The sequence below is a fragment of the Gopherus flavomarginatus genome, chromosome 7 (genome assembly GCF_025201925.1).
Source record: "Gopherus flavomarginatus isolate rGopFla2 chromosome 7, rGopFla2.mat.asm, whole genome shotgun sequence".
Lineage (NCBI taxonomy): Eukaryota > Metazoa > Chordata > Testudines > Testudinidae > Gopherus > Gopherus flavomarginatus.
The window spans coordinates 37,893,603-37,907,638 of NC_066623.1; the positions used below are offsets into that span (position 1 = coordinate 37,893,603).

Here is a 14,036-nt window from a genome sequence, read left to right on the forward strand (position 1 = left end):
AAGAGAAGCATGTACTTTTTGAAGAAAGGTATCACCATTATTTACTTCAATGGAATGCTTTTTTGACATTTATTTCAGAGTGATTGAAGAGAGCCGATTGTTTTTATTACCTATTTCCCGCTTATTGTACATCCATATACCTGAGTCATTTCAGTTGTTGTTTTCCAGATTTTACTTCTTGTCTGATATTGGGTCAGGGAAAATTATCTGTCTTTGGTCATATCATTGGTCATAGTTCTTTATAAATTTTATGGGTATATGCTGGTAAGAATAATGGTTGGCTTAACCCCCGTCCCCAGCAAAATATGGGACCATTTTTCTTACAAATTTTACAGAATTGAAAGTTGGATAAAATATAAATTAAAGTAATATAGAGTAAGATCACAGGAACATTGGGATTGCCAGACTGGATCAGACCAAAGGGATATTTAGTCCAGTATCCTGTCTCTGACAGTAGCGAGTAGTAGATGCTTCAGAGGAAGGTATGAGAACCCCACAAGAGGCATATGTGGGATATTCTACCCCACTTTTAGGTATCATTATGATCTCTAATAATTAGAGATTGTCTTAAACCCTGAAGCAAATGGTTTAATAGCTCTCCCAGAAATGTTGTGGCATTATGATAATTGGCCATTCTTGATATCCATATAAATATTCAACCTCTTTATGAATCTTGTTAAATTATTGTCTCAAGGACTCTCTGTGGCGACAGGTTCCCCAGTCTAATTACATTTTGTGTGAAAAGGTATTTCCTTGTATTAGTTTTGAATGTCCTACCTCTTAATTTAATTTAATATCCCCTTTTTCTTGTGTTATGAGACAGGGAGAACAGAGGTTCCTTTTCTAGACTATTTCTTATTTTATATCATCTCCTTTATAAGGTAAACAATCCCAATCTTTTCAATCTCTTTTAACATAAGACCTTGTCCAGGCCTTAACCATTCTCTTCACCCTTCTCTGAACGTCTTTCAGTTGTGCAATATATTTTTTTGAGATTAGGTGGCTAGTGCTACACACAGTATCCAAATGAGGCCAGGCTGTTGATTTATGTAAGGGTTTATAATATTTTCCATATTATTCTCTCTCCCATTCTTGGTGCATCCTAACATCTTGTTGACTTTTTGACGGCAGCTGAATATTGAGCACAGGTTTTTATTAAGCTGTCTACAGTACCGCCCAAGTCCCTGTCTTGGGTTGATACAGTTCATTTAGAACTTTATAAGGTGTAGATGTAGTTTATTTCCCCCCTCCAATATGTTTTCCTTTGCATTTGTTGACATTACATTTCATTTGCTATCTTGTTGTCTATTCATCTAGCTTGTTGGGGTCTCTCTGAAGTTCCCGACCGTCTGCTTTGCTTCCGAATAACCTAAATAAGTTTGTGTCATCTGCAGATTTTGATACCTGAATTTATTTCATTTCCTTCCAGGTAATTAAATATTAAACAACACAAAACCTAGTTCAAAACCTTAGGAACCCCTGTTAACTTTTGCCATGATGCAACTTGACCACCAACCTTTGGTTTCTGTCTCGTTGACAGTTTTTGAGCCAAGACAATACTTTGCCTGTCACCTCAACACTACTTAGCTTCCTTAGTTGCCTGCTTTGTCAAATGTCTTTTGTAAGTCTAAATAAATTGTGTCAGCTGGTTATTATTTATCAACTATTTTACTGACATATTCAAAGAATTCTAAAAGATTAGCCCGATTCGATATTCCACTGCAGACTCCATGCTGTTTAGACCCTGACATGATTATATCTGTGTTGTTGCCTGCCCTTTCAGCCAAGCAGATATGGGAAGCCAATAGCTTGCACGTGACACCATCAAGATGATGAAATATGCATATATAAAATAGTCTTCAAATGCGGGTTTCGTCACATAAGAGGAAACATATGGCTTTCCGGTCTTTTTCCACAGTGGAGAGAAATTATCAGGGGCCAGCAGCCCAAACTTAATTGCCTACAAGAGATGGCAGATGACTCAAGCTTTTTCCAGTTGTGGAAAACCGTGTTGTTGTTCTTTAGTGTTTATGTAGGTAGTGGACATGTTCCTGCCTTCTGGCTATGGCATGGTGGAGCCTTCTTTTTTTTTCTGTTGGTCAATGATCTCCCTCTGGCAATGGATGAAGAGCGCGCGTCCATATGGATTATTTTAGCTGAGTATATCAACTGCCTTTGATATCGTTGAGAGTGAGGTTTTGTGGACCCTGGCAGGGTTGGATGGATTTGCTCTTGATTATTTACCTTTCTCTGTGAGATGGGCCAGAAGGTATATATTTTCTCATTTCTCATCTGACTAAGGGGTAGCTCATGTGGGTTATAGCAGCGTTCTAATCTTTCCTCCCAGCTGTTTAACTTTTAGGTGAAGGCGTTACAGGAAATAACGGAACATCTTGAGCTTTGATTACTTGGGAAAATCAGGAAACTTCAACTAATGCAAAATATGTTTCACCCAATTGTTAAGAGACGGTCCTGGCAGAGAGCCTACTACACTCCCTGCACCGTTGATTGTAGTAGTGTTCAGCTCCTGAATACAATTGAAGATATTGGTTCTAACCTTCAAATGCCAAATGGCCCGTGATTACCTCAGATATTGTCTGTCCCCTTGTCCTGATATGATGCCACATCAATTGAGATCAGCCTAGGCTCTTGAACCAACAATATCCTGGTTTCAGTAGGAGACCTAGCAGGTTATTAATATATACATTTCACATATTAAGACATGTGGTCATAGCTGAGATATCTCAGAATTATTTTCCACTTCCAGCGAAGTTTATTATATCTTATGTTTCAAGCTACTAACATTTTGCCGTTATAAAAAAAAGGGGACATGGTTGTTAATAGCAAGCGTTATCGGGTAATTATGAGTATGTGTCTTTGCGAATATGCGCGGGGTAAGCGTCATATATTTATGGTGCAATGGTTATTTAAAAAGCAATTAATCCGTTTCAGATTTGAATATAGAGACAATATATACCAAATTTACAAAATATGCGATGTATATAAAAATAGGACAAAATAGAAAGCGTTTATTTCAATAGCAGGCTAATGATAAAAGGAACTAATGGAAAATAGCCAGCGGTATAGTTAATGGGTTAGTAAAATCTAAGAAACATTTCTGAATCAAGAAAAATAGTTACTGAGATTTAGAAAAATTGAAAGGCATGATTTGCAATTGTACTTACACATTTAGTCACAAGGTGTCGCTGTCGCCTAAAGAGACATTCCAGAAAGAAAGAAAGACACAGCTCCTCCCCCAGAAGCCCTGAAAATCCTCCCTCTCAGCGCGTCAGGCGGGCTCCCGGACGTGTCAGGCTTGGATTAAATTAAACTGCTTTCAAAGCGCATCTTCCCCATTCACTGGAGTCTGCTGGTCCTTCGGTTAAATCGCTGATTCATAAACCGGCACCGCCCAGTGTCCGCGATGGCCCTTCTCCGGCGAGACTCCCTGGTAACCAGGCAGCTGCTGCGGCTGGTTCTGTTGCACACGGCCTGGGAGGTGGGCAGCGGCCAGGTCCGTTATTCCGTGCCGGAGGAATCCAAACACGGCACCTTTGTGGGCCGCCTGGCCCAGGACCTGGGGCTGGAGGTGGCGGAGCTGGTGTCTCGGATGTTCCGGATGGTCTCCAGCGGCAGGAGAGACTATTTTGAGGTAAATTTGCAGAGCGGCGTTTTGTTTGTGAATTCGCGACTAGACAGGGAAGAGCTGTGCGGGCGGAGCCCCCTGTGCGCCATTGACCTGGAGGTGATAGTGGACAAACCCCTGAGGATATTTCACGTGGAAGTGGAGATACAGGATATAAATGACAATGCTCCTGTGTTCCCCGTAACTGAAAAATATCTCAGTATTGCCGAATCGAGACTGCCCGACTCGCGCTTACCACTAGAGGGCGCGTCAGACGCAGATATTGACACAAACTCTCTGTTAACCTATAAACTCAGCCCAAGTGAACATTTCATACTCAATGTTAAATCAAATGATGCCAACAAGAAATCCTTATTGCTGGTGCTAAAGAAACCTCTGGATAGAGAGGAAACCCCTGTATATCGTTTATTACTCACGGCCACTGATGGGGGCAAACCGGAGCTCACCGGCACAGTTCAGCTGGTGATCACGGTGCTGGATGTGAATGATAACGCGCCTGTATTTAATCAGTCCGTTTACAAGATTCGATTGTTCGAAAACGCAGCTAACGGGACATTAGTCATTAAACTCAACGCCACAGATTTGGATGAAGGAAGTAATAAGGATGTTTCATATATTTGTAGCAGTTTCGTTCCTCCCACTGGAGGAGATATGTTTAGTGCAGATCCAAAAACAGGAGAGGTCAGAGTCAAAAACCGTTTGGATTTCGAAGAAATTAATGTATATGACATTCAAGTTGAGGCAAAAGATAAAGGTAATCCTCCTTTGTCAGGACACTGCAACATTGAGTTAGAGGTTTTAGACGTGAACGATAACGCCCCGGAGCTGGCCGTGACTTCCCTTTCCCTGCCGGTGCCGGAGGACGCTCCCCCGGGGACAGTGGTGGCTCTTATTAGCGTCTCTGACCGGGACTCGGGAGACAACGGCAAAGTCACCTGCTCCATCCCCCCGAACCTGCCCTTTCGGCTCCTCTCCACCTTTAAGAATTATCACTCGCTGGTGCTGGCGGAGGCCGTGGATCGGGAGCGAGTGTCTGAATATAAGATCGTGGTGACAGCCAGAGACGAAGGGGCCCCGTCTCTCTCGGCCAGCAGCAGCATTTTGGTGGCGATCTCGGATGTGAACGATAACGCCCCCGCTTTCCCTCAGCCCGTTTACACGGTGTTTGTGAAGGAAAACAACCCGCCCGGGGCCCATCTCTTGACCGTGTCGGCCTCGGACCCGGACCTGCGGGAAAACGCCTTTGTGAGCTACTCGGTGGTGGAGCGAAGTGTGGGAGAGCAGCCCCTGTCCAGCTACATCTCGGTGCACTCGGAGAGCGGGCACATCTATGCCCTGCAGCCCTTGGACTACGAGGAGCTGCAAGTGCTGCAGTTCCAGGTGAGCGCGAGGGACGCCGGGTTGCCGTCGCTGTGCGGGAACGTGACTGTGCAGCTCTTTGTCCTGGATGCAAATGACAACGCGCCCGCAGTGTCCCCGGCTGGCTCGGTCCGCGGCTCGCCAGGGCCCGAGCTGGTTCCGCTGTCGGCCGGCGCAGGGCACGTGGTGGGCAAGATCCGAGCGGTGGATGCGGATTCCGGCTACAACGCGTGGCTTCGCTACGAAGTGCAGGAGCCCGGGGCTGCGGGGCCTTTCCGGGTGGGTGTGTACAGCGGGGAGATCAGCACGACGCGGGCCTTGGAGGAGGCGGACGGCCCCAGCCAGAGACTCGTGATCCTGGTGAAGGACCATGGGGAGCCGGCGCTGTCCGCGACAGCCACTGTCAGCCTGTCCCTGGTGGAGAGTCCCCAGGCTGTGAAATGGGACTCGAGGCCAAGGGGCGGGAGCGAAGGGCCCTTGGTTGACATGAACGTGTCTTTAATGATCGCCATTTGCTCGGTGTCCGGGCTGTTTGTGCTGGTAATTGTCGTGTACGTTGGCCTGAGATGCCACCCGCGTCCGGAAGTGGTGTGCGGGCCTGGGAAAGCCACCCTGGTGTGTGCGAGCGAAGTGGAGAGTTGGTCCTATTCCCAGCGCCAGAGCCGGAACTTGTGTATAGGGGAAGGCACCGCCAAGAATGATCTCATGGTTTTCAGCCCCAACTTTCCTAACTCTACAGAGAATGGGGACAAAGAGAAACATCAGGAGATGACGCCGAATCTCCGTGGAACGGTTAGTGATGTCCTATTTTTAGATCGATTACAACATCCTTTTATTATAGCAGATATTTAAAGGCATTTTATTGATCAATCATCTCATTTTCATTTTGTGAAATAGTAACAATAGTAATAATTTGATACGAATAATCTTTTTTATCGGTTTCTTCACATACTTTTAAATGGTTTTGTGTGTGTAATCCTTCTGCGAGGTGGAGCCAGCAGCAAGGAGGGCTGGGTTTAGTGTCTAGGGGTTCCTTTTCAACAATACAACACAGAACCAGCTGGAGCCCCTACCCAGTGACCTGGAACAATTCACACCACCCTCTGGCAGCCTGTAAGAGCCAATAGCTCCCTTCTCACAAGCACAGATTCTGAGTTTAGCAAAAACTTTTAATGATAGGAAGGAATTAACTCAGCATTAATTTGGGAAAACACCACAACTATTGTTCATAAACACAAACCATGAGGAAAAGACTCACCCCCAAGTAAGTTGGGCAGTGTCCTTTTCCCCTCAGGTTCTTAAGTCCAGAAGCCAAAAAGTCCCTCTAACATGCCTGTCCCTTCTCTGTACGCCACTCATAGTTGCTGTCCTGGGCCACTGCAGCCCTAGAGTTCAGAGGTTCATCCACAGAGTTCACCTCCCACACTGTGTGGAAGTCAGGGCAGGGTAAGGAGGCACCCTACATGCTGAACTGCTCAGGCTCTTGCTCATCACCCCAATGGCTGATTGCCATGCCTTTGCAGGGCTCTGCCCTGGCCCTCTCCAGCAGCTTCTTTGCTGGCCGCTTGCCACACCTCTCTACCAGCCTCCCTGCTGGCTGCTTGCCACACCTCTCCACCAGCCACCCTGCTTGTCATGCCTCTCTGAGCCAGTTGCCCACTCATCAAGATGTTTTCAGGGCTGTCCCCCACTTAACACAGCTCTCTGTGATTGCAGCTTTTAGTGGGAGAGCCTCACTCCTTGTGCATACTGGGCAGTCCTTTGCAATAGAGACACTGTCCCAAAGTAGGTCTAATACTTAGACCTAGGTAGCAGTGATTTCAGCTCTGTAGCCTGTAAGAAGAGTCCCAGTTGAGTCTAAAGTAGCTCTTTTGTTATATTATGGAGAAAGAAAGGATGAAATGGTATATAGGACCCTGAAACAGGGTTCGCACCACCAACCATAAGTACTTGTTCTCTCCTCACCCTTCCTCCCACTGGGCTTTAGAACCCATGTCCCCTGCCTTGCGAGTGCTGTCCAGTTGAGGGTGAGTCCCTCCATTGGGGTATGCCAGGTTCAGTTCTGCTGCCCTTGGTTCACACAACAAGGATAACAACCCTTTATTACTCCTGCCCTAATAACAAGGAGACTGGGGATCCAGCACCAGCCACAAGTGATCATTTGGGCAAACAGTCTCATCATGCTGAGCACCTAGGCAGGGTGGGTGTGTCCATGCAAATGAGATCCGCTTCTGAAGTCTTTTTCCGCAGCTCCCTACTAGATGTCAGGGGGGAGCTCATCCAGACTCTGCTTACAGTTGCATACCCAGAAGGAAAATAATTGGGATAGAATTATTTTCTATGCATTAAAATCTTATGTTAAATAATATTGTTCTTGATGTACTTTGAGTTATGCAGTTTTAGGGTTGTCCAAAAGAATTTTATCTAGAGATTTGCTTCTAATTGGTCCTTATCCTTATCGTTTATATTTCCTAATGGAAGGCTCGATTTCTACATATGAATTTTTATACTTCTTTGTTTGTAGAATGAAAACTGCAGAATTTATGTCCCCATTTGCACTCTGCATTATTATAAAACCTTCTCCTGGAGTAAAACACTTTTATTTGCTTGGGGAATTATAATAACAATTGCTAGTTTATCTTTTGATTCTCATTAGTTATGACCATCGATAGCCCTACGCTTTACTTAAATAAATAACATTTTTCACTTAGACAGCAAAATCTATCTGAAGATGCTGAACTACTTTAGAAAAATGTTAATTAAGATTCTGATTCCACTCCCGGAAATCAAGGGCTAACCTCTCATTGACTTCAGTGATGAAGCCTACCAAAAGCCCTGTGGGTTAGATAGGACTGCCCCCATTTGTAGGTGAGATATTCATATAGGGAAGTGAAATAAATTGCCCATAGTCATACCAGAAGTGTGTGACTAAGGAGGGGATAAAAACCTGACCTCCTGCCTCCCACCCTTCCTCCTTAATCACAAAGGTGCCTATCCTACTCCCTTTAAAATCAGAGAAAAAACTTAACTTGTCTCCCCTGTGAACAGAATGGGCAAAAGACCATTGTGTCTTTGGGTCTCTTCTTGAAACTGGATTATTTTATTGGTCCATTAATTTAATCTTTATATGGGCATATAATACATTTTTTTCTCAAAATGCAGCATGGAAATGGGTTTACAAGATGCGGAAATAATAATTATGTTCTTTTCTGAGCCCTAAAGTGTTCTGTTATATATTGTAACTAAAATAGTAGTTCACTGAAGCTCTGCCAGCCACAGAAATATCTAACTAAACACTCCTTTTAAAACTTAATTTAAAAATTACTAGTCTTTGCTGAGAAAAAATATCAATAGCATTTTTGTATTAAGAATGAAGTGTTATTCATACTAAATACTGGTTTGTAATAACTACTCTTCACTCAAGAAAGACTCAAGAACTGTTGTTTGCTCAAGGCACTCTCCTTCGATGGATGCTTTTATCTTATTTTAAATATAACGTGCTATAAATAGTTGTAAAACAGACTGCCATCCCCTTGGAAGCAAAAATGTTAATCTACCACCTCCTAGTAACAGAAACTAGTTAACTTAATGGAGAGGAGGAAGCATCTTGTCAAAAGTAGGTGTAAACATTGTGTACTGCCATGGAATTTTTTTCTTGGATTTTGTTTCACTCTTGAACATCGATTTGTATGAGAATTGTTATTTATCATAACTTTATGTAGGAAAGTATATTGTTACTTTCACCTTATTTTCTCTGATACTGCAAAAGTTGCTTGCAGATTCTAGTTTCCAAGTTTTAACTTTGTTTTCCAATATTGGATTGTAGAATATAAAATAATTTAAAACTGTATTATTTCTCAGAAAATTACCTTACATTATAATTTTCCCGGTTCCCTTTTCTAACAAAAGACTGTGGACAATAAAAAATTGATTTAAAACAGTTGCAAAATTTAATAATTTTTATATTCAAGTTTACAGAATTGCAAATTGGAAAAGAAAGAAAATAAATATTAAATAATAAGGAAGATTAAAGAAAATGTGTTTAGTCATTGGTCACTTGATAAAATAGGCTCCATTCCCCCCTTAAACAGTAAGGATGCCGGACAGGATGAGACTTGTCTCCATCTGAGAACAACATGAACATGGAATGTGGGCATGCTGAAGAGGACACAGATAGCACTTTCCACTTTCCACACTAAAGAGGGGAGTTATTAGTCTCTCTAGGTGTTTCCTGCTTGAGATAGGAACTGTCAGCTGTGCATACTTTCCTCTCAATAGGAGGAGATAGGAGTTGGCCCTGGCATTTTCCGCTTTATGGAGCCATTTTGTTGTGATGTAGTCCTTAGGCATACAGAGGACATATCCCTGTATTTCTTGTGTGTCCAAAACTTCCAATGATTTTAGCTGAGAGAGACAAGGGTGTGAGGTAGTATCTTCTATTGGACCAACTTCTGTTGGTGAAAGGGTAAGCTCTTGAGCTTCACAGAGCTCTTGTTCAGGTCTATGGAGCTCAGTCCAACACAAGATTACCTCACCTACCTTGTCTTCTTCATATCCTGGGACCAGCACCACTACAACAACACTGCAGACAATGATTTCAATGGGAGTTGTAGGCATACCAGGACTGAAGTTCAGTGCACTAAAATTTCACAACATAACCCTCTGCCCCACATCAGCATGATAATAAAAGAGTTCTCTAGTGACATCATCAGTGAAAACATTGCCCTCAGGTGAAAATAGTTTCTTCAGTTGTGCAGCATGTGCCAGTGGTCTACTAGGTGATCTAATAACTTGTCTGGGGCTATGGTTAATTGCTCTCATATCACTTGATTCCTCTCTTATCTTGATTCTTCAGCACAGGTCACCTTGGTATGACTTGTGGCACTTAGATACCATGATGATAGCTCTTTTAGAAACAGTACTATAGACAGATAGACAAAGAGATAGATTAAGAAAGTAAATGGCTAGAGTGAAGGCAGCAGAAATGGCAATCTCAGGTGGACAAACTATGATAAACAGTTTACATTTTATTCAGTGGCTGTTTCTGAAATAAGACAAGGCTTCTTCACTTGTATCAGAGCATCCTCAGTGTTCTGATCAGTGGAAGTGCTCTGGGAGGAGAACAGCCTGGTAAGTTCAGGCTAGCTTCATAGATATTATCAAGTGCTTTCAGACTAAGCTTGGCTTTTTAAGAGCAGAACCATTGCTGTAGACAAGGTTGAGGGTGCAGCAATGGGTGGTTTCTTTCTTTCTTTCTTTCTTTCTTTCTTTCTTTCTTTCTTTCTTTCTTTCTTTCTTTCTTTCTTTCTTTCTTTCTTTCTTTCTTTCTTTCTTTCTTTCTTTCTTTATTTCTCATTCAGAGTCACTTATTCAGGTTCTAGATATGCTCAGGGAGCATTGGGTTACTCCTCTGTGAACAGGGTCCTTGTTACTCTTAGTTGTTGGGGGATGAGTTCCATTATTGGTGGGTATTAAAATGTCTCCCTTAGGTAAGGTAGGATGCTAGCACCTTCTAGAAAGCAGTTGTTAGGCTTCTGGTCAGGATGCCATTGCTTGATGATGATAATCACATTTATTATTTGCATCTGCTAATTGCCCTTTTACTAATACATGGTATCATGACCATGGAGTGGTTCATGATCATAAATGCCAACCTCAGGGGAGACTTTAAAAAACAGGGCAGACACCCCAAACTGGTTGTGTGTTCTATCACTATATTTCAGCAGTCCAGTAACATTCATTTTCACTTGAGGTGCATTATTAATATTTTATACTAAATGTAATGCTTAACTGCTAAAATAGATGCTTACAATTTTTTTATGAGAGGGTGTATCACCTCATGACATGGCTAGATATTTCCCATCACCTTGTACATGTTGGTTTAATTAAAACATCTTTATTACATATTGTCATTCTGACCTTATCTTTTAGAAGGATGTAACCGTGTCTTAGTGGGTCACAACTGAGAATGCCACATTCAGGACTATCAAGACTAATTCCCCACTCTGGCACTTTGAGTGCAGAAGGCCTGCAAGGACTCTAAAAATTAATACTGGCCACTCCAGGCTTGTATTAAACTCCCAAGGTTACAGCTTTTCTCTGATCTTGGATGGGTAGATGCTGCCACCACCCAAGTGCAAAACCCCTTTGATCACCCAGGAAGGCGCACTTGGGAATTCCTTCCCATGGGGTACCCTCAAGCCCTTTCACCCCCGCCCCCGGGGGAAGAGACGAGAAAGAAAAAAAATCAGCTGTTGCCACCATCTAATTAAACAACATGTGCACCAACCTCTTAAGACAAAAAATCCGATTCTGTTCTCAAAAGGTAAATTATATTAATTAAAAAAAAGAAGAAAATACATCTGGGAACTTATGCTTTTTCAAGATGAAAAAAAAACCAACTGCAAGGATTAAGTATCAAAGATAGCTTTCCTGAGTTCCAGTTTAAAGGTTACAAGCAAAACAAAAGCACCTGGGGTTAGCACAGAGAAGTCCACAAGCCATAAAGAAATAAAACTAAATAAACCTAATTGCATCTTCCTAGACATTTCCAGACCTACTTACATACCTGGGGTTTCAAATGAGTAGTTTCTAGGTATGATACTGAGGATTTTTCATACCTGGCCCCAAGCTTCTTACAGCTTAACTGCTGTCCTGTCTGCCTCTCCCCGAGAGAATAATAACAGACAGACAAAAGGGAGTCTTTGTTCAAATTTTAAAAAGTTCTAGCCTTCCCATTGGCTCTTTCGGCCAGGGGCCCACTCACTTCCTTTTACCAATGCATAGCAGAGAGACTTTTTAAGCCTTTACAGGTAGAGCAATTAGAGAACAGCTACTAAGAGGGATTTCATAACTACTGACTTTCTGGGTTTCCATAAAAGGGAGCTACCCCCCTCCCTTAATTTATCACAAGGACAAACTGCTGAAAAATAGGGCAGATATACCCCAAGACTGATGGCTAATCTCCCATAGGATATATCAAACCAGCAACAAAAGTAAACTTCTGTTTCACCACACTGGCTAACAAGAAGTCAGAAAAGCAGTTTCCTTAAGCATTCCGGTCCTTGTATTACCACTGAAAACACTAAACTTATAGAGATGAGAGGCTCTTTAAAACCAATCTCTTCAAATAGAAAGTTCTTCTGATCCCAAAGGACCAGCCACATACCGAGGTCAATATATAACTTACATCTTACCCAAAAATCATGCTGATACCAATCCTTTAGTATCTAAAAGCTAAAGATTTATTCAAAAGAAAGAAAGAAAGAAAGAAAGGTGAGAGTTAAAAGTGGGTAAAGGAATCAAATACATACAGTAATTGCAAAGTCCAGGCTTGTAGCAGTTGAATAAACTGCTGGATTAATTCAAGTCTCTGGTTGCTTCCAAATCATTGGAAGGTGCTCAGTCCATTGGTTAGAATGCTCTCATTAGTGTAGTCCAGAGGCTGAAGGAGGATAGAGGCTGGAGCAGGATAGAGGCAAAATGGAGGGGTTTCCAGAGCCATTTATATCCTCTACCATGTGGCGGGAACCCTGTTGATTTAAACAAAAACCTCAGCACAGGTAGTGGAGAATCACGAGTGACCAGAGAATTTTTGGAGTCACATGGGCAAGTCACATGTTCATGCCCAATTTTGCTCAGTCATTGCAGGAAGCCATTATCTATATTCTAGACAGCACGTTTACAGGACAGTCCACTCAGTATAGATGGGCATCTCCCATGGTCCATTGTGAATTTAGTGTCCTTTTGATGGGCCGCTCATTTTGAATAGCCCCTCCAAGATGTGCTGGCTAGCTACTTCATGGATGTTACCCAGGAGCAAACATTTGAAATCCAGGTATACAGCCAATATTTATAACTTCAAATACAAAAATGACACATGCCTACAAATAGCATAATCAGAACCAGAAAATCATAACCTTTTAATAGACACCTCACTTGACAACCTTTGTACAAGATTTGTTGCAAATATATAACAGTGGTTGTAACAATGATCTATATGGTCCTATTTTAACCAGAGATTGTCACAAGGAGTCAGTGTGTTCCTGTTACTCATAGGGAATGTTTTTGTACCATTATTGATATCAGGATGTTCTGGTACCACTTGATATGGGGATGTGTTTGCGTGAGTACTCTGTACCTAGCACTTCTTAGGAATGTATATTTCTGCAATATAAGCCATTTTCTTTCCTGACTCTGTGAGCAGGTCCTGCCTCTTGCTCACAGCTTGTCTTTGCTTTATATCAGTAAAGCTTCGACTACTATTTTAGCCTAGGGCTCAGGAGTCATACCAATCCTTTGATACAAGATCTTATGTCTCAGGCTGTCTTTCTACTACATAGTCTAAACACTAACACATCCTTACAAGTCTAACATCTATCCTGAACAGTACTCACGTACAGGAGAACTGGTCTGGTTTCCAGCCATGAATTTGTCAGTGCTCAGTTGATGCCTACAGCCTTAGCAAGAGACAGCACCTGGTCTATCATTGTCAAACATGGAATACTCCTGGGGGAATTTTGTGCCACTGTGAATGTGCAGAATTCATATGTCCTGCAGAATTTTTTTCTCTGCAGAAAATTCTCTTCTGCCCAAGAAGTGCTGCCATTCCACCTTTTACCCATCAGAGGCGGCTGTGGTGCAAAAACAGCATGAATGGTACCACAATGGCCTCTGGTGGACAAAAGCAGAACTGCAGTTCTTCTGGGGCAGAATGTATTTTCTGTGGGGAAAAAAAATTCTGTCCCTGCGTAGTGGCACAGAATTTCGCCAGGAGTAGAAGTTCATCACAGCACCCTGCCCGTGGAGCCAGGTTAGGACAGATAGAGTGGGGCACATGGGTTGCTGGGGTGTGAATGTCACACACTAGGATTCAGAATAGCTAGTGAGGGGACAGAGTGGGGTGCAGACTCAGGAGCTAGTGGTGTGGCAGCATTGATCCAGCAGTTGAATAGGAGTGGGGGTGCAAGGCTACATGGGAACAGGGATGGGGAGCTTCAGGGACACATGGGGATGGGGGAGGAGGCTGCAG

General features: G+C 42.8%; 2 protein-coding genes across 7 annotated transcripts in view; both read left to right on the forward strand.

Moving 5' to 3' along the window:
* Positions 1-14,036, forward strand: part of LOC127055759 (protocadherin alpha-C2-like) — a 267,861-nt gene that overhangs the window by 64,014 nt on the left and 189,811 nt on the right. The window contains exon 1 of one of the 6 annotated variants that reach the window (XM_050963077.1): positions 3,309-3,652. The exons of the other annotated variants lie outside the window; for them this stretch is intronic. Coding sequence (XP_050819034.1) covers positions 3,425-3,652 — 228 coding nt within the window. The 5' untranslated portion in view covers positions 3,309-3,424. Of the gene's footprint in view, positions 1-3,308; positions 3,653-14,036 lie in introns of those variants that run through there. 6 annotated transcript variants of the gene reach the window in all.
* Positions 1-14,036, forward strand: part of LOC127055786 (protocadherin alpha-8-like) — a 146,320-nt gene that overhangs the window by 24,578 nt on the left and 107,706 nt on the right.